Below are 24,347 nucleotides of genomic sequence, written 5' to 3' on the forward strand. Positions count from 1 at the left end.
TTGGGTCCGAAATGCTCTTATGTGCCATCCTTCTGACTGCATGAAGGTACAAGTCTGAAAGTGGCAGCTGTGATATACCAATAATTTTATTTGCCTGATAGACCCAGGAGGACAAGAAGATGTGAGTGACGATGAGAAACGTTCGTCATCTTCAAAATGAACATTGTTTACCAACATACCTTAAGTGAATGAGAATTGTTTAAGGTGTTTGATACAACGATGCTTAAAATTGTTTTAATCACACATATTTAGGGTCGAAACGTCTTTCAAAGCTGTTTACGGTCTTTTAAATGGTGAGTGGCAAAAGAACGACATAAATGTACTTATTAAACTGACATAAGCAGCCTAAGCGATCGGAGGAGTTTTATATACAAAATGATGATGGGATACAAAAAGAAAGATCATGTGATTATGGTCTCCTTCCTGCTTGAGCGAGGCCTTGATATCGATGACAATGACACTGACAAGGAACATTTTTACTTGTGCCGATGGGTAATTAGAACACGGGGAGGTGCTGTAGTCACTAAAGTAAAAGCAACAGTCAAATGAATCATTTTCACATTATTTTCTCAATGCTGCGGCATCGAAAATAATTGCAGTAGTAAAAACTTACTTCCGACCAGTAAGGTGACCAGACGTCCCGCTTTTGACCTCGTGTCCCGCCCTCTCATCGGGCAGGACGCCCAATGTCCCGCTTTCTGGCTTTCTGGCAAGTCCATCAAATGTCCCAGTTGTCTTTAAAAATCACTTTTTTCGGCGTTCTTTGACGGTGACGACACCATCATCGGCACGTGTCCCGCTTTCGCCCCCGAAACGTCTGGTCACCTTAGACCAGTGTCCAATGAGTTCTTGCAGGCTGGGCAGTTGCCCTGTGTACAGGCAAGTAGCAAAAAAAAAAAAAAAAAAAAGAAAAGAAAAAAAGAGTAGGCCCACCACCCGCACCTACTGTGGGGTGGCAGATCAAATGATAGCTCAAAGTTGAGCAAGATGACTCGTTGAAGCGAGGCATGTGAAGAGAATGTACTGAACTTTACAACAAATAAAATACTACAAAGTTAAATTTAACAGTTGAGAAACAAATGAAAGTTTTAGGTTCAAATTATTATAGCTTGCAAGTGATGTGGATAGTGGACTATTTTTGTTTGATATCCCTGTGCGAGTGGGTGTTTGATCGTCTGCTAAAGAGTAAATACAAGTCGAATTTAAATAAAAATCACACGAAAAAGCTAAACACATACAACTCACGCTTTATTATTGGTTTTGATTTAGAAAAATACCACGAAAATGTCTGCTAATTCATTCAGCAACACTAGAAGATCCATAGTTTCTACGCATGAGCATGCCTCGCTTCAACGAGTCATCTTGCTACAGTGGCAGCCCGCTCTATGGCTCTACATGCCGAACCCTACCCCCCTCTTCCTCTCCCCCAGCTACCACCCTCCTCTTCCTCTTGTTCGTGGGTAGGCCGCTGGTCACCTGACCCTCTGCTCGCCGGTCCCAACCTTAACAATACGAAGAACATATAGAATACGGGGAATAAGGAAAAGCCTGAGACGGCAATTGTCCATATCTTTACTTTGTTTGCTTATCTTAAGCGCTGATTGCCCGCGAATAAAATTTCGACCGGTATTTTAAAGTTGATATCTATTAACTTACAACATACACAATTATCTGTGATACTCCATCTTAAAGAGCATTTTCAAAACATTTACGTGGTGTAAATTTTTAAAAATACAAGTTTTATTTACTGGCAGTAAGAACAAATGAATAATTGTAACTGTATGCCACAGTGAATTCACTAATCGGAAAGAAAGTCAATTGTTAGAAATTTACAAAATAAAATTATTTGCGGTGGTAATGACGCGTACGTGCAGCTTTTTCTCGACAGCCGCGCTCAACTTCACAATCTTGTTGACACGTGATCACACCCTCCCCGTCTGTTTTCCTTCCCCTCTGTCTCTCCCCCTTCCTACCTGTAGCTGCGACAAGTCAATGTACAGGGCCAGGGTTCAGTCTTCGCTTTGACCTGCGCACGGACTTTTTGTACTGTGCGTCCATCTCCAAGTGAAACACCGCCGATCTCTGAAGTAAGGTTAGGGACTTATATTAATAAGTTAGTTACATCTTTGTCGTAAATAAAAATGAAGACATTGTGAAAAAGTGTCATGTTGCATGATTAACAGATGGCTACATATTTCTTCCTATTTTCTCATTCACTACGGAGTTCCTTCGAAGCAAATTTTCACCTGTGTTTTAAAAAATAATATCTGTTAACCTACAAAAAAGACAACTATATGTGATACACCGTTTAAAAGATCATTTTTAAAACTTGCGTGGTGTTAATTTTAAGAATTATAGCTTCTAATTTCTTTAGTAAGATCGCATCAAAGATCTTAATTGTATGGGGCAGAAAATTCAGAAATCAGGAGACAGGTTAAAAGTCAGAAATCTGTTGTTTTAGTACAAATCCACGTCAAATTGCGCAGCCAGCAACGAATGTCAATATGGCGCTGAAGTTAACGAACCTTCGCTTATTTTTAAGTCTTTTAAAGATGAGAAAATATCTGATTGGTTGATTTTTTTTATCCTCTAAAGGGAAGCAATCGCAAGAGGAACGTATACTAAAGGTTCCCGTGTTTTCTCCCTTATGTATACGTTCACATTTACGCTCAGGGTTACAAATTAAGACACTTCACTGGTTACAGAAGTTACGTAAGAAATCAGAATGTTTCAATTACATCGAAACACACCAATGGAGAAATGGAACGAGAACGAGAACGAGAAGAACAGTAATTCAAAGCTAATAGAGAAATTCTTGGCAGAACCGCACTGCAATTTTTAATAAGTTAAATTAAATGCTGAAGTAGCTGTAAATATTATTGGTCTGCTTACTAATGTTGCACATGACGCCGACATCCAGCCGGAGTGTACAGCAGGTAAGCAACAAACTTCACAGGCAAGATGCTTTCTGTCACTCTAGCTGAGCACTTTGTTGGGGATTGGACTGGCGTGTCCATCAATGCTGTCTGCAGTCAAGGAGGGATCTTTATTTCTCCACGCAGGTTTGGTCCCCAGTCCACATCAACTTGCACCTGAAACAATAATATGCACAATAATTATTGCTTTGTTTAATTTGGTTAAATTTTCTTTTTTTCTGATTGTTGTGTTTTAATTAATTTTATAAAAGTACTGGTTTCTATGTACTTATTTGGATTTGTACGTAAGTGTCAAAAGACCAGTGACAGTGAATATTATGTTTTGTTTTTTTAATCAACCCTTCCCCCCTGTCAAAAGTTTACTTTTTTATTTATTTATTTACGGATATTTGTATAGCGCTTATTCTCGTGTAATCTGAGCTCTAAGCGCTTCACATTCTTTCATTCTCAAAGGAACAGTGACTGAGAGTAGATTATAATTGAAGAAAAAATACATTGAAATAACGATAACTCTCCCTCACCTTGGGTTCGACACAGTTGCAAGCAGGGTGTCTTGGTCCTTATAGGCATCAGCAAATCTGGTCTCCAACCCATTCAGGACAGCAGTAGCCAGGGGACCACAGATTTCTAGCTTGGACTTCTGTTGCTCGATGCGGGTCTTGAGGGTGTTGAGCTGAGGCAGGAGGTGTCCCAAGCCCACGCACTTTTCGCCCTGCAAGTAGTCGAGGCATCTGGCAAGAGACCCCATCACCTGCAACAAACAAATAACAACCAAATGTTGAACCCCATTTTCAACGGGGGGAAAAAAGGGAAGCAACCACATACCTGTGTGTGTTGACATGTAACCCTGAACCAAGGGGAATAATTTGAAAAACGGTATAGCTTAGCTCAATGAAAAATTTTGCTATAATAAATTTAAAAAAAACTTACCATAACAAACTCTTTCATGAAGAGCTGGTCTCTGGGGGTAAAGCTTGGGAGGCCAAGGGCATCTGCTAACTTGGTCAGCTGCTCAGCCGTGAGGTCTTGAAGGCATTGGACGGCGTCATACGTAGAATTCCAGCGGCTTTGGTTTGGAATGATCATCTTCCGTCCCATAGCCTCTTGAATGTTCTCTGTTGGACATAAACAAAATTAAATAAACACACATTACAAACACACACACTCAAAACATACAAAATTAATTGTAAAAAATACTGGTGTGGGTGGGAGGGGGAGGTGGAAGTGAAACAATTTTGTTAGTAAACAAATGAATTACCTGCAGCAGACACAGCTCTGGACTGCTTACTCCAGACAGCTTGAGCTTTTGCAAACAGGGATCTGCTGGCAGTTCGGAACACACCGTCCTGAAGGGCAGCCTCACTGTCCTTGCTTGCGACCAGGTTAAGCGTGTGGGCCGCACAACGCTGGTGAGGGGGCAGTAGAGAGCTAACTCGAGATTGTTGAGACAACAAGTTTGTTAATTAAACCGAACAGAAATGAGTTACCTTTTTTTCAAATTTAATAAACTACTATATTGTATCTTGTAATCATCTCCACATATGGCTATCAGACAGAATAAAGTGGAGGAATGTTTCATTTTAAGACCACTTTTCATTATATCCATTTTCAGGCTTTTAATCTGGTGGCTGGTTGAAGAGGTGGAGACATCGACATGGCATTCAACAAGTAAAGGTCAAAGGAGAAATGAAGTCAGCAGACACAATGTGGACCTGGTTGTGGGCAGCCCACCTTCTTCCTTAGTTGAGTCCATGTTGTTCCCACATCCTTTGCCTCGCTCTCTACTGTTCTTTTCCAAGTCTGCTTTCGTCTCCTCTTCCCCTGAGGGTTCCTTGTGTGAAGGCTGCACGTGCCCTCTCCCTACAGACTTGTGGGATACATCAAGACTTTGTCTACATGATGAGTGGTCAGGAAACGACAACCGGACAAACATCTACACAGACACAAGCATGGGGTCACGTGACTACCGTCGTCTGCCCACTAACCACTCGTCGTCATCAATGTCGTGTGACGTGTTTGGCACCCGGATGTTAGGTTACAGTATACAGGACCACACACCAACTGCAGTTCAAGTATCTCTGTATGTCTAAGTGTCGCCTACACAGACTGTGTGAAGACTCGGCTACAAAGTTGATAATAACCGGTGTACAGGCCGGTCCTTGTCTCATTTCATCAGCTTCTCTACTCTGATGTTCTTGCCGATTACCGCTGTCATCATTTTTAAAAGTGTATCAGAACAGCTCCAGTGTGTTGTTAATTTAAAAGTGAAAATCAAATGTTGAACGTGTGAGACTCTGTGTGATATAATACACTGTGGGGAGGGTCTGTGTGACATGTTGCAGTGTATGGAGGTCACTGAAGGTAGTTATGTGTCACATGATACAATGGCGATATTGTCACAAGTTTTGTGAGCCGGAAGTATTTTGACCTGCAGGCGAGTGACACAACGAGGTCTTAACACAACCATAGAGAGCTGGTGTGGTGACGACACTACAGTCGGATAAACAACTTCAGACATTAGCATAAGGTCATGTGACTTATGTTCTCTGTTTAGTATCTGTAGTCTATAAACAGTTGTCGAAGTACAGTGTGGTGTCATCACTTATGTCACAATATATGGTAAACTGATGTTTGCTGTACAAGTCAGTTCTCGTTTCTCCCAATGTGTGTGTTTGTGTGTGTGTTTTACACTAAATCCTAATTTGCCATAATACACACTAGTCATGTCTTTCGCTCAAATTAGCGATTGGGTTAGACGATCCGGGTTTCTCGGGCCACCTTTATCTCTTTCTGTATATCGCGGGTGATTTTCCTATATTCTGCCGCTACCTGAAAACTCAAGGCCCATCAGGGTCGCAAAGGTCAAGACTTCCTGTTTCTGTTTCTTTGCCATGACGCACTTGCAAACTTCATCAGCCCAGGCCAAGTGTATCTCTCTGATTAGACTCGAGAGACTGTCCACATCACATTCAATTAGACAGAAAATTTTTATACACCTTGAGCCTGAAAGAACTAAGCAAGATTTATTTCTTTATCGTTCTTCCGGTCAAAGCGAGTTGGGCGTGCGACGTTTTCACCTTAGGTTCGTTAAGACGATGTTGTAGTCAATATTGCGAGAGATAACACGTGACTTTAATTTGTGAGTGCGAAATTTAACAACCATAGAGTTTGGGTTTTTTCACCAAGACTGGAGTTCACACCGTGCCAGCCAATCGTTGATGTTCGTCTAGGCTGACTTTGGCGAGAAAGTACCCGATGATGGCGAGGACGTCATTTCTAGGTACCACTCTCATCGCCTTCTCAGCTGCTCGTACAATAGTTCTATGAATAGAAGTGCGAGCGTACACCTGAAAGATGGTCATAGTGTGGGACTGACAGCGACTGCATCTTTAAAGTGCACTAAGTTTGATAAAACAGTAAGAAAATTACAAGATACAGAGTATACGAACTCAAAATGGGCTTAGGAAGTACGAAACATAAATCCGAAACACCTGAAAAGTAAATCAAAAGAAATTTTTAGAATTAAAAGGATTAAAATCTTGATCTCTGTTTGTCTCCCATTTACTCACACACACACACAAATAAACAACACTATCAAAGAAACACAAACTAAATGCTGTTTCAATAATTCTTTTTTCTAGTACAACAGATTTATGTCTGATCCTAGCAATTAATATAAGGAATTATGAATACTTATTACTGACTACGATACGCATTCAAATCGATAGAGAGGTCAACATATGTAAACAAAAAACCCACTAATGTCCGTTATACCAAATGTCTTGCAAGCTTTGTTTAAATCACTTACCTGCTACTCGCACTTTTGTTGGTGTGTCGCAGCAGGTGTTTAATAACATCGGGCACGTGACTCGAGAAATAATAAAAATCAGCAACTCGTACTGCTGGTAGTAGCACGCAAATCACGTGACACGTGTTGTGTCAATGTGTCATGGTTAGTGTTACATTACCGTGCCTGAGTGCAATAATGTGGATTAAGGAAAATATTGTAAAGTACGACTAAGAACAACGCAATTAAAGATTTGCGTTTATTATTAGAATAAACAACAAAAGTAAATGTCAACCTTGAACACTGAGGGTGAGCTGGTAAGATGAGGTCAGCGGAAGTCTGTCGTCATCACCAACTTTGCGAGTGACGACGGTACAGGTGTACACACCGCTGTGTGTCACGTGGTCTGCCGCTAGGATCCGTAACTCCCCAGTCGTGCTGTTCACTCTTCCTGACCACGTGATGGACGCGGGGCGAGGGTTGCTGTCAGCTTTACACCACAGGGTCACGTTGTGTCCAGGGTTTAACTCAGAAAGACTTGACAAGGGCTGTTGTTCCCCGGTGTTGTTAGTCCATGTTATTGTAATCAACGGCTTATCTGTAAATTGTAAAACGTTTAACGTCGTTGCTCAAGCCTTACTCTGTAACATGGATTGTGAAATAGTTGTGTCTAAAATTATCTCAACGAATTAAAATAAGAGGAGTTTTGATGTCCTTTATTCAACGGTTTTCTTGCCATGAACTGTGTATTACACAAAAAAGCAAGTTTAAGTTTTTAACATGTTTTTTGTAAGTTTTTCTCAGTTTGTTCTTTAAAATAGACTATTTTGTTCCTTTGTTTTGTGAAGTTAATTGAAAATAAAAAATCTGAAATTTATCTTAATTATCTTTTGTAATGCAGTTTTATTGAAGTATTTATTTAAGATTTTTGACACCAGATTTATTTCTTTTATTTATTTACTCAAAATACTTTTAATTTCTTACAAGATGTAATTATTTTTTTTAAAGTTAATGACAAGTGGAGATTGCTATAGTAATGATTGCGAACGAGGTCACACACACACACACAACTTATAAGCAGTTATAAACGTGTACTCACAATAAACGTTTAGCCTATGAAAAGCATAGAATGTGATAAAGGTAGAATTAGAATCCCGTTCACGGCAGGAGGTGCTGCAGCCCACTTCACGTCCATTGTACTCTTTAGTCAGATTGTAAAAACTCAGAAATTCCAGATAAGGACGACCGCCAGCTGTGTCTCTCCATGTGATCTCACCGACGCATTCATACTTTCGTGTTGTCACGCACCTCAGAGCTTTGTTTGCTCCTTCTATAAACGGGTACCGTTCGTCCGGAGAAACTATTAAAATTTTATCTGCAAAAATCAGCATTAGGACCTACAATGAAGTAACAAGCAAGAACAAAGCAACTCTTTTTAGAGAAATATTATCAACATTTTACTAAGCGAATAAATGTATTAAAGAAAAGATTGTTCATGAAAAACTGAAAATATTTTTATTCAAAAGTATTTCATAGGATATAAGACAACAGAATTATTTTTATCACATGGTTCGTTAGGCGCGAGACCTTAACGATAAATAACGATTTATTTCATGATTTGAAAAAAAGTGTTGATTAACAAGAAGCAAGCACAACTACATTTTCGCTTTAAAAGCTCTTTGCACTAACAATTAATTATAAATGTATTTAGACAAGCATGAAACCAGGCCTCACATACACCATCCTATCTTTACACCGTGACACGCACGCACGCGCACATTGAGGACTTAAAGGGCATGAAATATGGACAGAGGAGTAGAACAATCTTTCTTTGTTATGTGAATCAAACTTGTTACAAAATAAGTTTTGCTGTCTCTGCTCGCATCGAACCCAAGTCAGCAACTTTCTGCTATAAAGACAAGTGTACTATACTATACACACCGTTAAAGATAGCTTTAACTGGTGTTAAAATAATTAGTTATTAAAAGTGATGTTTAAACTAACCACAAATGAATGTTTAGGATGGAAGGTCTCATAAACGTATGAAACAAAAAAATTATTAAATTTTATCATAATGTTCTTTACTGTATAGCACAAAACACAATTCAGAAAATCTCACAAAATCTTACCTGTGCTGCAAGAGACACCAACATCATCAGAGTAACAGTCCTTCGCAGTGTTACTCCGCCTACATTCATCCAGGCTGCTCTCTGTTCCCTCACAAACAAAAGTAGTTTGAAGTAAAGGTTTCTTGTCTAGTCCCAACAACCAACCGTCTATCAGTGCAGCACTGTGTCTGATTGAAAAAAAAATCAAACAGTGTCCGTACAATAGTTCGAGTGGTCTTCTTTTCTAAGGAATGTAAGTTTAAATGAATCCAGTATTAAATTATCTGTTTGACATAAAATGTTTCTATGTGAATGTATATGTGTGTGCCATCAGATTAAATAGCTCTATTGCTAACTATTAAAGATCTTTTACATTTCATGTCGCAATTACACAAGGTAATGTATTTTTAAAGTATGTGTGTCCATCTTGTATGGAGATAATACCATGAAGTAGCTGTTATCTGGTTTCATATTTATCTCTCTGCAGTCCTGTAGCATCCTGTCTTCGTTGTAAAGTTTTTAAAAACTAAATCAAAGGAGTAATCTTTGTGTCTAAAGTTTCTTCCTGTTGTTTTATTTGCGACAAAAGAAAGATAAAGTATCTCACGGGCTTAATTTGAGTTGTCTGCAGATGACTGCGGCAGTTTTCTCGTTGTTTACACACACTGTGCTAAATTGTTTACTTCCAATCTCCACTTCTACACGCCCCATGTTACTGTCTGTACGGCGAGGTCCTGTCAGTCGCAGACCTGTAACAATGAGGTGAAAGGTCATCACGTCCATGTCGTCTGCTTTGTAGTTGATTACAGGTCACAAACTCAAACAACAGTTTAAATAGTTTTAGGTAGTTCTTCTCCTCTCATCTCCTAAAGGTAATATTTCACTATTACGCACATGATCTTGTCAGAAAAGTGTAAAACATAATTTAATTCAGTTTAAGGCAATGTTTTACTTTTATGTTTACATTAGTTCTCTTAGGATGTAATTAGTTTAAGTTTTAGTATATTCAAAGATTTATATTTCTCCTAAATTAAAGAATATTAGTGTTTATATATATGCAATCGGCGGACTTCTATAATAAGTCGTTTGCAATTATCGTGCTAATGAATTTATGTGACAGATTGTAACAAAAAGTCGTGTTATGAGAATGTAATTCTGTTCTTTAAAACTGTTATTGAAAGGCATTTTATTTAGTAAGCGCTAATTAGTTCTTTTAAATGATGACATCTATATTCACTTTCTATATCAGCAGCTCAAGCTTTGGAAGACCCTAACGTAGAAAAAATCAAAGAGATATTTTACATTTGCTTGATCCCTTGGCGACCTTTTGAAAAAATTGTATTATAGTTCTTAAGAGCCAGTACAAAAATTACCCTTACATTAATAGGTTTCAACCTGTTGTGACAAACACTGTATAAATATAAAAGTCTGTTCATTATTAACAAAACTACAGATGTAACTATCCCTATTAGATTTTCAGTTATATTTTAGCACCCTTAAGGTCAGCGAGAAACACAAAGAGCTCCTTACAAACCGCCAGTGGCTTATGCTCCATAAACTCGATCATCTATTAACTATCGTGTAAACAGTGAGACACGTCAAGAATCCTCAGCAAACAATTTTTAACTTATTATCTCTTCTTCAAAGTGGAGAAGAATTACTTTTCCCTCCGAAAGCTTCCCCTCTCTTCGTCCCTTTTCCCTTACCTTTTGTGTACAAATGCACGATTAATTTTGTTTGAGTGTGTTTTTGTTATCTTGGTATTCGCATGTTTAGCACTTAGTTATCCGCATTACCTACAATGTAAATCTTATGTACTTTAGCTCTAGTTACTATAAATATATGCATAATTTCAGAGAAAAGATACCACAATAAAGACATTAAAACTCTGAGAAATTAAAAATTTTGTTTACTTACTCAAGCTTTTGAACTCACAAATGATACCGACATCCAGGCAGCTGGTTTTGTTAAGTTGTCCTATATCGCATTGTTGAAGATTTGTTTCCATTCCTTGACACTTTATATACCCAAATTGAAATCGTGAGCCATCGTTTACGAGAAGATACTTCACAACTGCTTCCCCAGTGCTGTTAACAGACAGATAATACACATACATTTATATACAACCTTACCTCATTAGGTTAGATGGTTGAGTTGTACTACGGACCTAGCGTGCGAGGTGTTATAATCTCTACTAATCGCGTGGCCACAATTTGCTTATACCTCCCCCTAAGAAATCAGTCTCTCCCCAATAAGAAATACAGTGGTACATGAACACTTGACCAGAATCCGTCTTGAAATGTAATGTCGGGTGAAAAATGCAGCACAACTACAACGGTACAAGCATTTACAAATAAATATTAAATGAAAAGTGTATTACTAGTTTTACTTTCTTTGCTGTATAAGATATTAAATGGTCTTTTGGTGTTTGATTATTATTGTTAGCTATATCTAGTCAGCCATGTCCTTGTAAAGGCTAAATTAGACACATGAATACCACTCTTACACAACTTAATTGTCATCTGTTCCCTCTTCTAAGGGCTACAACCCTTAAATAAATAAACAACAGTTAATCAATCACGCTCATACTTAGATATAAATTCTTTCTTTAAATTCATCTGTTAATAATGTTCACCTCCTTCATGTTCTCTTAGGTGCTAAGGTTTTTGACCAAAGTAAGTATATACATCATTGGGTTTTGAAGCGTTTTACTTTTACAGGTGGGTTTGCTAGCCCCATGACCAACCCTCCTCCTTAATCCGGCTTCCGACCGCCAGGTTACCCGAGTGGTTTCCAGGCGGAGTTAAGTATGTACATATAGGCAAGTGAAATTCACGGTATTGCAAAATTATCACTGGTACAGGTCTACTTTGTTTGAAGATCAATTTAAGCGGTTTGCGTTTTTTTAGATATCGGTAGATATCAGCGATATAAAACTAAATCAGCCTCCAAAACCCGTCCTTTAATTAATTTTATGTTATTATTCACACCTGCGATCAATGAACACAGTGTAGTACGTCACAATAACTGTGTAGTACGTAACACTAACAGTGTAGTACGTCACACTAACAGTGTACTTCGTCACGTTGGTACACCATTGACAACATTGTCAGCCGTCAACAACAATTACAGCGACATGTCGGGTTCTTTGGAGGTTGAAAGTCTGTATTTCTCGTGTTAATGTAACAGTTTTTTAGAACCAGGAGAAATGCAGACTGTCAGTGTCCGAATCATCCTAACTGCTCTCTCTATTTATTATTGTTGTTGACTGCAGGCAATGTTGTGAATGGTATACCAGTGACGTAGTAAACTGTTAGCGTACTATTCTACTGTAACAAAAGGACATTTAGTTTTGAATTGTAATGAAACAAATCCGGCAATTTAAATTTGAAATTCATAGTACAGACTGACTTTTAGGACTCGATGGTCCGCCATATTTTTTACTTAAGTAAAGTGGTCCGCGGTCCGAAATACTTTGAGAACCACTGTGCTAGAGGATAATTAATTGACGGATCGGTTTTGGAAGCTGATATTACAGGTTTAAACAAAGTGACGCTCTCTTCTTTGCTTCGTGTTTGAGTATCACGGGTAATTGTGGTGTCCTTCGCAGATATTTTAAGGTGGTCAAGTTTCTGAGAAAGTTTCTTTCTTCATTGATCTGAAGTTATTAACTGGGAGGCTTGTCCTTGGGACATTTTTTTGCCATGCTTTTCCAGTTATAATGGGATTTGGGAAAGAGAGACAACTGCATGACATTATTCATGTAATTGTGAGTATTTGTGGGTATTAAAAATAAACTCTGATAAAGTGGTGACTGCGTACTCTGCATCTTGTGTTGTCATACTCAGAAACTGTTTAAAAAAACCTGACAGCTGTTTTTGCCATTGGTTTGTTTATTGTTACAGCTATATTTTATACTGTATGGAAAGCAAATAAAATTGCATACATTGAAAAAAAATTTCTGAGAAACCCAAAAGATTTTGAATAAAGTGATTGGTCGAGGACCAAATGCCAAGATCACACTGTACGCCATTAAGTCATTCAATGTAAAAACCTTAGCACCATATAAGGTCTACTGAAATACAGCCGTCCTCTTCCACTCTGCTTTCCTTTTAAATTATACTATAGGATGTTTTACTGGAAACAAGCCTAGAGCACATTTGTTATAACTGAAGTGATCGAGACTGTAGAAATGTATGTGTTGTCAATAACACTGAGAACCATAAAGAAAGCACTAACAAAGAATAATAGACGAATAAACATATAGAAGCACCACGTTTTGAACAATATAAATTACTTTGGCAGAAGATATTAGCCAGTTTGAAAGACAAATTGCTGAACAAATTGAAGCACATGGATTTTGAAAAGAAAATGCTACACACAGTAATATAGAGTTTTGATGCTGATTTTTCATGTAGCCAAATAGAGATCTTAAAAGAAGTCCTCGGTCAAAGGGCAAACACAAACACACACACACACACACAAACACACACACACACACACACAAACACAAACACACACACACAAACAAACACACACACACGCAAACACACACACACACACAAACACACACACACACACACACACACACACACACACCACACACACACGCACACACACACACACACAGAGCAACTTCCTTGCCTTTCGACAGGTGAAAAAGCAGTCAACCCTATATCACTATATCATGTCTGTAGAATGTTTCCACAGATTGCAAGCTTGCCTTGTTTCTACCAGAGGTCGCTAAAATTCCATCTTGGTACTTTGGCCAGTTGGTACTTTTCCTTTGCATTATTATTTTTTCTTTGCACAATAGTAGCGTTTTTCAGAGTTGAAATAAGCGGTTATTGTGAAATTCGAAACTCAGTCGGTACGATTTTCTCACAGTTTGCTTTTTTAACTTTAAATGTGACATTTACATTAATGGAAATACAATTAGCAAATTGTAAGACGTCTCTAAAAGGTTTGATTGAATAATTTTACATTTCATTGTAAGTCTAATGAGGTAATAAACATACATTGGGCGGTTTAAAAACGTTTTTAAGGCTATAAGAACAACAAATACAACAACAAAATGTATCACGTGATTTTTAAACTTGTTAGTTTAAGAAAATCAAGCCACAAAGGTAGGAACAACATAGAAAGCATATTCATATTAAAACTTAAAAAAATCAGCAACGTACGCAAAGGCAATCAAAAGTTTAAGGAGAAAGACACATCAAATAGAGCATTAGTATTTTAAAAATAAATTAATGATAAAAGACACAAGTGTTGTTGAACAGTTTTCTAAATAAAAATTCATAGAGTGCATTCATGCTTGACATCTTGCTGTTGGATGGTTAAAACAATGGGTCACTGACCTGTTAAATCCCAGCATCCTGCAGGCCACCTCTACTTCGCTCTGTCCAAATCCATCCTTACACACTGTAGTCCATTCTCCGTTGACCGATATTTCTAGACGTCCTGCCTTAGACGTGCCGCCATACAACCGGGCTGTCATTGGTGTGGCTGTCACAATACAGATGTGGTTATTTTGTTAAATCTTGTCCTTTTTGTTGTCTTTTGGAAATGACTCCATTAGACACACCATGTGCATACAGTATTCCACTCCTAGCTTTGTTTTAATTAAGGGTGTGGAAGATTAAGCCAAACTCAACAACTACTGGTACAGTTAACGACAAGCACTACAAAATACTGTTAGAACTCTCCAGTGAGTTCCCACTCATAGTTGAGGCAGCCTTAGCCAGGCCAAAGGACATGAGAGGTGAGGTATTGGCATCGTTGTCCATAGGAATGTTATTACCATGGGAATCCCATGGAAAACGTCCCATGTGATGGGATAGGACAGCACACATTTGTATTTCCCATGGTAGTCGATACTTGATATTGTAAAATAAATTTACTGTTATTTCATTCATCAAGGATTTAAATCTTTCTTCTGAATCATCTGTTGTATGTGAAGTAGCAGGAATTCTAGAACAAAAGCCGAAAAGTGATTTTTAGTTACTTTTTGATCCTCCTCCAAACAAAGCACTTAAGTTTGATGGCGCCAGGAGGAATAAATGCCTTGAGGATGAACTCATCATGTTTGAAAAATTACGGCAACCAACTTTACAACCATTAAATTATTGGAAAAATGAACATAGGTTTCCTCTGCTAAAAGCAAGTGAGAAAATTGTTTTGGCCGTACCAGTGTCATCGGCAGCAATAAAGCTTATTTAGTGGCCGGATTGTTGTTGAGTAAGTTACGAAAACGGATGTCACCAGCTGTCGTTATAAACTCTGTGTATATCAGATTTGCTTGTAAGATGAAAATTGTGGAAATGGTTCGGGGACTACCTGGATTAACTGATTTATCGATGAGCAGGAAATTGATAGTGTGCTGAATGAGCAGAGTGATAGAAATAGAATGAGAGTGTCAGAATGATACTGAATTGTCATACTTAGATTATACCTTTGGGTGTTAAAGTTAATAAATTTTGTCGTTTTGCATGTCTCTTTGTACATGTAGTCCTATTTAGTAGACGCTATACCTAAACTTTCATAAATTTAATGATTTTATTTGAACTGTATTCCATATTAATATTATATAATGGAAATCCCGTGGGGTGGGATGGGACAGGCAAAAATTGCCATGGGATGGGATAGAAAAATATGTCCCATGGACAACCCTGGTTATTTGGCATTATGTGCAACATCGACGACATGCGCCATTGCATATGTTGACGTGGACTGTCCATACGCGAAAGGTAAGCTAAAAGCTGCATGTTACATGTCCTCACTTCGACCGGTCATATTGGGTTATATTATAATATTGGTGTCAGCTGATCCGCGTGCACACCATGCAAACACAGGCGTAGACCGCGACTAACCCTATAAACCATCCCCGTAAATTACAGTTCACCAAGGTAAAGATTGGGGGATGGGAGAGGTTAGTCTCTAGATCAGGGGTGGGCAATTAATTTTCCCAAGGGGCCGCATGAGAAATTGGGATGGTTTTAGAGGGCCGGACTAATATAGTTAACTCAGTTTTACCCAATACTGTATATAAAGTATATTTCTGGCGGGCGGGCCAGCGGGCGGGCCGGTCAGAGACAGGAGGCGGGCCGGATCCGGCCCCCGGCCGGCCTTTGCCCAGGTCTGCTCTAGATTAAAGACAAACTGTGTATACAGTAAACTGGTTATTAATCTTCTATGAGTATGCCCTGCATGTAGCTGTAGGTGTAGGTGTAGGTGTAGGTGTAGGTGTAGGTGTAGGTGTAGGTGTATTGATTGATGTTATGTGTGACGTTTAAATTTAGCATTAATTATAATGTTCCTCTAAATTTTGCCAAGTCATTTAAAGTGAATGTAAATGTATGCCTGATAAGGGTGACTGAGTTTTTTTTATTACTTGTTCATGCTTCCAACAAAAAAAAAAACAAACCAACAACAACTAAACTTCTGTCGTGAATAGCAATAGAGACTAAATATTATTGTATTGTATCCTATTGACGACATTCTCCTTTACCAAAGTTTGTAAATATAACATATAAAAACTCCTTGTGTCATATTTAAATCTCTTCTGTAGATGAAACTAAAATAGAAACATGACGTGAATCTGTTTGACTTACCTGTTATTGACTGTTTTCTGTCTGCTAATAGTAATAAACAAAAAAATTTTGATGATCATGATGATGATCATGATCATGACGATGATGATGATGATGATGATGATGATGATGATGATGCGTATTAAACATTTTAGAACTCACTTGCTTTCCACATTAATTTGTACAAACACTAATTTGAAAGTAATAAGGCGATTATTTGCAACACGGTAATTAAATTTTTAATTAAAAAAAATACTGGAGTAACTGTAAATGTTTAATTATTACTGGTCTACGTACTGATGTTGCACATGACGCCGACATCCTGCCAGTGTTTACAGATGTGTGTGTAGAGCCCCAAGTGTGTACACTGCGCCAGGCTGGTTTCGTTCCCCACACACTGCAGTTCACTGAACAGAACAGGACCAGAGCCTGCTCCGTACTTGCCTGACCTCACGACTACTGCTGTTGTGCTGTCCGACATCAGAAACGAAAACAAGACAATAAACATTGAAATTATACAGACTTTTAAACCCTAATAAAAATTAACGTGTGTAAATAACATGCACACACACACACACACTCATGCCCGCACGTGCAAACAGACAATTTACGAAGGAGCTGATCGTAATGGAAGCCCGGATTTTTTATTCAAAGAAAATTCATGTTCAAAACATACTAGTCAGCTAAAACAATAGAGCATAGAATAAAAAATATAGGACTACAGTGCTCTAATGCTTGTTTTCAGAACACAAGATACTGTTCAAAAGTGACAGACATGCGATTCAACTATGCCAACAAATAATATCCATCTGTGTCTTCTGTCTTCTTTGGATAGCTTGTGGAAAACTAAAGTTTTCAGGTTCCAAAGGAAGTAAAGTTCCAAAGTTTTAAACTCAAAGGAACCGACAAAATGTCACCAGCAGGAGTGGAGCCTGCAACTTAATTTGACTAAATAAGGACAACCATGTGTCCAAAAGAATTTACAGTTTATAAGCTTAATTCGATTGGGTTGGTCGTGCTGCATGGTTGTTGTTATTTGGTGAAGCTATTTGCATTGGTATTTGCCAAAATGGATTAAGACAAAAGAGAGTGTATTACGAAGTTTTGTGTAAATGGTTTAGTGCGACCTGAATTCTTAAGCAATAATTAACATTTTCTGACTGAAGGTTACATACGTAATTTAAGCACCAAAAAAGCCTGTAATTAAAAGTAACACCCGAATTACACGTTTTATCCAGGAGAGTATTTTGCAATCTTCCTTTAACCCCTTTTTGCGTGGGTTGCATGAGTTGATACCGAGTCCATGCGTCCCGTTCACCAAACTCATTGCAATTGCAAGGCCTGCTACACTTATTAACCCTTTTTTCTGGCTCTGACACCGCTCGTGTCCATTTACAGACTACATTTGGACTACATAACACATGTAAAAACCCTGTTAAAAAATCTACTACACTACGGAGGAATCTCTCCTTTGTAATTCGAAGCCAATGGCTATAGTAATGTAACAGCGGTGTAGGAACCAAAAGAACAACTACCCATAATAAATCATTTTTAATAAAAATGTGTTGATCATAATAAATGTGTCCACTTTTTTGCATGCACCGAGTTAATTACGCAGCCATTTAGTTTTGCTATGCTGTGTAACAAATATAAAAATGTATGAAATTTAAAAACGGAATCAAGATATAAATATAATATTAATCGTTTAACCTCGGAATTTTTTTCTTTAAATTAAAAACAAAAAAACTTGATTGACTGCGTCTAGTTGGTATTAATTTGCGGAGGAATCCTAAATGAAAGATTACACTCATAGAAGCAGTTGCACTAAAGTTAAAACTAGAACACTAACTAATGCAGGTCGCTCTAGGTTTAAAAAGTTTTCTTAGCAGCTGTCATTTAAGAGATAAACATTAGTGTCGTGCTATAACATGTTAAGATTGTTAAATAGATGATATCGAGCTAGTCCACGAGACTTCTTTAAGTGCACTTCTCTTCTAAGCCTGGTCTACAATCTAGTCCCGTTCTACTGTCACCGTTACTTTTCAAAGAAATAAAAAACAACTTACTGCTTCTTGAGCAATGATATTTTTTTCATAGGCATCAATTATCTTTAAAAACATTGTACTCTCATTTAGACGCAAATTAATCAAAAGGATACTTCTCTTATTAAACAAACATGTTCTTTGGAGAAAAATGGGGCAATAGCTTTTAAATCGTAATCAGTAAGACTACATACCTGTTAAACCCTAGCATCCTGCAGGCTACCAAGGCCTCTTCATGTCCAAAGCCAATGTCACACACTGTGTTCCAAGTTCCATCGTACAATATCTCTAGACGTCCAGCGTCTGCTGTGCCACCAACTACACGAGCTGACATCTGCTGAGCTGAAATTAAACGAGTTAATAATACAGTGAATTATTACATGTGCTAAGCTATTTATTATTATTTAGTCAAGATTGGACTGTAAGTGCTTTCTGTTTTAACGCAATGGCAAAGCCATTTAGTCGCTGCGTTTATTCAGGTTTGAGTATCCTCGAGTACGGGTAATAGTCAACTACATTAGGAAGTAGCTGACTATTTAGTTCTAGTATAATTTCTACCCTACTAGCTGACTGTTTATTACTAGTATAGTTCCTACCCTCTACCTGACTGTTAAGTGACAGTTTTAATCTCCTGCCGCTGTAATGTAATCATTTCCTATCTTCTAAAACTGGAGAAAAAAAATATTACAGAAATTCTCTTTATTTGGTTTTTAGTGTCTAAATTAATAAAACACTCATGAAAAAAACTTTCTAAAACTATAAAGTAAGAATTAAGTTCTTAAAAATACTGCACATTCATTTTTTATTTGAAAGATTAGATGAAAGCAACAAAAAAAAATGTAGGTTATTTGAATAAATTAATTTTTTTGTTGTGAGTTTCTCGCAAGAATCAAATACTTATGATTAGCCTTACAAAATATATAAAAACATATCAAAAATAATGCTTAGCTATGTTAATAGACACTTACAGCTATTTTTGTTTTATGCTAAAAGGACTAAATTCATTTAAAACAAAATAATGAAAACTAGAACTACTTCACTACTTGGAACCGCATTTTCATACCGCGAAAAAATGTGTCCTAGTCCATTTTTAATAGCATTTATACAATCAGTTGTGACCCTCTACGACGAAATGAGTCTAAAGTCGCGTGGAGCAGTTTTGTGCAACAGGCACCGAAAGGTGATAGGGGTCAATTTTGTGCAGTTTGACTTTTCTTTAACAATGGATTTCTTGGTTATTAAACTATCCGGAAAATACACTGGTATGTTAAAATAAAAGTTAGAAATCGACTTTAAATACGTTTTAATCGAGGTACCCTACTGAGATCCGTACTGCTTTTAGACGAAATTCAAACGCTGTTTCGATACTGTTTCCTAGTCATAACCCCATCGTGTTATACCTTGACAGAAAGCGCGGAGTCAGTTTGTTCAACTTCTTCAAAGAACGATTCAAATATTAACCGATCAAAAGATTTGTCTGCAAAAGTTTAGGAGTAAACAAACCTTGTCGGCGGTCTTTACAATTATTTTTCACCGCCATCGCGAAAAATTAAAAACATTTATTCGGATCAACATCACCAAACCTATACAAAACATAAAAGTTTTCGATGCTAACGTCTTGTATCTCTGGCAATTACGTCAAAATATACCGGCGGAACAACCGTTCATCCGTGAGAAAGAAAATAATTTCAAGGTGGAAAAAAAGAGACGTATACGGTCAAAAGAGTCGAGAGTGGTTAAGGGGGTCATAGTTTCTAGAAACATTCAGAATAGGGATAAATTTAATTCAAAAGAAAAACAATTAGAAAAAAAAAACAATTTCGCGTCGATGGGTGGCAGACTGTCTATCAGTTTCACTACTGTCTTTTATCACGGGCACGAAAACAGCTCCTCACGCGCGCTCGCGTCATCAACCCGTTTAACAAAAAACCACTCGTCGAGTTGCGGGTAAAATCTCACCAGATAACCGCGTGGTTACAAAACGTCGTCGATGTTCAAATTAAAAAAAAAATGTGGGAGTGCGAGTGGAAACGACAAAAGAAGACCAACTCCCAAATCTCAGCAGTTATACGACTTAAAAAAACTCCCCTCCTACAGCTCAGAACCATATCCCAGTCAAAACGACATTTCAGTCGCCGTAAAAGACACAAAGTTGTTAGGCCTGGTCCAGTGTGATCTTCACATGCCCGAGCAAGATGTCGCCCATTTTCAAAAACATTTAGGCGTCTCACACCAGCACCAAACTTTTCCTGCGAGTGTTTGCGGAATATTTTAAACTGTTGACTGGTTCCACAAAAAAGCTCATCAGTAGTTAAGTCCAAAAACAAGTTTTATTAACAACACCTTTGTTAAAATAGCATCTTGAAAATGAGCTCAAAGTTACTGCCGTTTACTTGTTGATAGAATATCAACCCAGATCTTGCTTTAAGGCTTTTGGCGACATGGTCACCAGCGCGCGAAGTCAAAGAGACAGCGATCCGTCCACAAACATTTTGAGTGAAACGTTCAATCTGTTAAGGTGGAGCAACACGGGGTTTGGCAAACACTGTTCTCTTGAAACACTTTCTGAAACAGCCTCGTTTTCCCGTTTCCTTTACAGGAAAGGTATTATTTTGACACAAATGAGCAGATATTTACCTTATAGTTCATATAAGGTTCATTTTCGAGCTCCTGAACCCATTTTCTTTGCGCTCGGGAAACAGATGGGCTGAAGTGTTTCAAGAAAACAGTGTTTGCAAACCTCGTGTGGCTCCACCTTTAGGAAACAGTGCTTACGGTAAGACGCTCACCAACATCGCCAGGCACTACGTCGTTTACTACGTCGGTGACTCTGATTGCGAAAAACTTAAAAACGACAGTCATTTTCAAAAAACTGACAAAACTGACGGAAGACTAGCATGAAGTAGAGATGGCCAAAAACACTATCAACTAGGGCCTCCCCTTGCAAATTGGCTATTTCGTCTACCAGTACGCCAAACTGAGAATGCTTCAGTTTTACTACGACTGCGTGGACAGGTACGTAGACCGCAGCAACTTTCAGCTGTGCGAGATGGACACGGATTCGCTCTACATGGCTTTGGCTGCACCTCGCTTCGAAGATGCCGTCCGTCCAGAGTTGCAACAACAGTTTTTTTTTAAAAGAATACACGTGGCCATGAAACATCGGTTTTAAATCAGATTGTAAATCTATGTTTACCTATCAGCAACATAGAAATTCATTGTCATATCTGAACATTAAGCGAAGGGTCCTCGACGATGGGGTGACTACCGTACCGTTAGACATTGGAGACTGCTGCTCCCCTTTAGACTGTGATATCTTCAAAACTGTGATAAAAGTTTTTCTTGTTCTTTATGCGTCAAAAACATTTTTGTCTGTCAAACAAAAGCCCCGCCTCCTCGTTGCGACTGGTGGACAAAGTTTATTAAAGTTTATACTTTTCTAAGCTTTGACGAAATGGCCTCTTTCAATGCAGACATTTGCCCCCCCCCTTCCCACACACACACACACACACAAAGGGTGGGGGTCTCAACAACAATCACAGGTGGGATTACAAGGGGCAAGTCACTCTTGGTGAGGAGAGGTCACTAGGGAAAACACGTTTTTCCTCTGAAAGTAGGCCCCGCTATGGCTCACGTAAAAGGGTGTTTTCACCTTGCATCCATATGTGTGATAAAAAAAAACAATATGCGACGTTTTATCTACCCGCCCCTCACCAAGGGGTGAGTCACTCTCGGCAAGGGGAGGGGGTATGACAAGATGGCCACCACGGATCACCAAGATGGCCGCGCCCATACCGCTAAAATGGCCGCCACGAATATGACATCATCAAGATGGCCGCCCCCACAGCGACTTCCGCCAAGATGGCGGCTGTGATGTCACGGATCCCCTTCCGGCTCCCCAAATAGGGGGTGAATACCACATCTCTATACTACTCATACGGTTAAAACGAAAAAAAAAAAAATTTGGAATGCTAGAGACAAATAACCTTACTTCTACAGCTAAGTTTGAATTAAAATAGTCTAAAATAAAGGACAAGAAAGTTTCGTGGATGAAAGTTTGTGCAAATGAAAATTAACTGCAGGTAAGAAGTTTAGACAACAAAGTGGGTCTACGGCCTTCAAAGTAATAGTCACAGACACGTGTTCTCGAATACCTGGATTCTCTTTTTCTTTATGGGAGACATCGCGTGTCACATCCGAGAGCAGGATCGGTACTACTGGGAATTGTACAGCTTGTATATGAAAACTTATGGGTATGTCAGATCCTATCTAGTCTAGCTATCGCTGCTGTTGCTGATGGAGACACAGGGTGTAGCTGCCTCTCACAGAGAAACACACACACGTCTGTACGAGTTCTTGTAACACAGAGACAAACTATTGCCTGACAATCCTCTTGTCTAACACATTTTATACAGTTGCTCAGGATTTTACCGAGTAGAACAGAGATAATTATATTCATACAAAAATGTCTTAACACGGAAGATCGTAAAAACTATCTAAGATAAGTAAAGTATGATAATGCAATAGCGTCTAATCTCTATTATTTATGTCTATCACTCCTTCAGTTTGTAGCTTACAACAGTTTCCAATGTTCTAGTCTTCAAAGTAACCGTTCCTAATCACGTATTCCGACTCAAAAAATCAACCTCGCTAACGTTTTCTCAGTACTTCTTCAAAGCCTCAGTTCCTGTAACCTTACTCACAGTTTGGCGTTTGACTAACATAGGGTTGTCAGTAGTATAGGTATGTTGAATCCATCCCCCATGGGGTGCACCGGAAGAGGGTGCCGTCACGTGGGGATCCGCCCCTTCCGGTCACGCGGGGATCCGCCCCTTGCGGTCACGTGGGGATCCACCCCTTCCGGTCACGTGGGGGTCCGCCCCTTCCGGTCACGCGGTGGTTCCGGTCCCACGGTGCTTCCGGCGGAAGGTGTAGGAGTAGTGCGCCCCTGGCACGAGTGGTCTCCACCTTACTGAAAGTGGGCGGGATTAGGCGTCCAAGTGGCCTGCCCCTGGTACGAGTGGTCTGCCCCTGGTACGAGTGGTTAGCCCCTTGGATGCGAACGAGTAGCCTGCCGCTGGTACAAGTGACCTCCACCTGGATGTGCGAGGGTAGTAGTAGTAGGGCGCCCATGGCACGAGTGGTTTGCCCTTGGAGGCGGGAGAGAGAGAGAGAGTAGCTTGCCCCTGGCACGAGGCCGTCTCTCTGACCTTTTTTGACCGTCGTCCGCCATGTTGTTTGTTTTGTCTGTTGAATAAGCGTGTTGAAATAAAACAAAAAGGCAGAGTGAACGTTTGTTTTGCATTCTATCGTTGAAATGGATCCGAGATGGAAGAATCCCTTTACCTGCGTCGTTGCGGGGCCTACGGGGTGTGGGAAAACGTGTTTTTTGGTTCGATTTTTAGACCACGCAAAAGAAATGATGACACCACCACCCGACAAGGTGGTGTGGTGCTACGGCGAATGGCAAGCGGCTTATCAACGTTTGAAAGGCGTCACCTTTACGGAGGGTTTACCTAACGTGGACCTCTGGCAAGGCGATAAGCGCCGACTGATCATCATCGATGACTTGATGAACGAAACGGATGACCGGGTCACTAAGCTGTTTACCAAAGGCTCTCGCCACCGCAACTTGAGCATCATGTACATTGTGCAAAACCTGTTTGGAAAAAATAAAGAACAGAGGACCATTAGATTAAACAGTCATTACCTGGTGGTGTTTAAGAAACCAAGGGACGTTTAGCAGATCACCCACCTAGCGAAGCAGATGTATCCTGGAAAACTGAAATATGTGCAGGAGAGTTTTAAAGACGCGACATCTACCCCGCACGGTTATTTGCTGTTTGATCTGCGACAGGAAACGCCGGATCACCTACGCTTGA

At 39.1% G+C, this 24,347-nt stretch overlaps 1 protein-coding gene across 3 annotated transcripts in view; it reads right to left on the reverse strand.

Annotated features, from left to right (window-relative positions):
• Nucleotides 1-6,984: 6,984 nt before the first annotated feature.
• LOC112567799 (deleted in malignant brain tumors 1 protein-like) overlaps nt 6,985-24,347 on the reverse strand; it is a 50,098-nt gene continuing 32,735 nt past the window's right edge. For 2 of the 3 annotated variants that reach the window (XM_025244642.1, XM_025244643.1), the window contains exons 6-13: nt 18,660-18,807; nt 16,721-16,893; nt 14,192-14,339; nt 10,749-10,918; nt 9,439-9,580; nt 8,853-9,019; nt 7,823-8,098; nt 6,985-7,321 (exon numbers count right to left, since the gene is read on the reverse strand). In XM_025244642.1, the coding sequence (XP_025100427.1) occupies nt 7,014-7,321; nt 7,823-8,098; nt 8,853-9,019; nt 9,439-9,580; nt 10,749-10,918; nt 14,192-14,339; nt 16,721-16,893; nt 18,660-18,807 (1,532 nt within the window). In that variant the 3' untranslated portion in view covers nt 6,985-7,013. The remainder of the gene's footprint in view (nt 7,322-7,822; nt 8,099-8,852; nt 9,020-9,438; nt 9,581-10,748; nt 10,919-14,191; nt 14,340-16,720; nt 16,894-18,659; nt 18,808-24,347) is intronic. The other variant, XM_025244641.1, reaches the window with a different exon arrangement.

This window comes from Pomacea canaliculata, linkage group LG7 (genome assembly GCF_003073045.1).
Source record: "Pomacea canaliculata isolate SZHN2017 linkage group LG7, ASM307304v1, whole genome shotgun sequence".
Classification (NCBI taxonomy): Eukaryota; Metazoa; Mollusca; class Gastropoda; order Architaenioglossa; family Ampullariidae; genus Pomacea; species Pomacea canaliculata.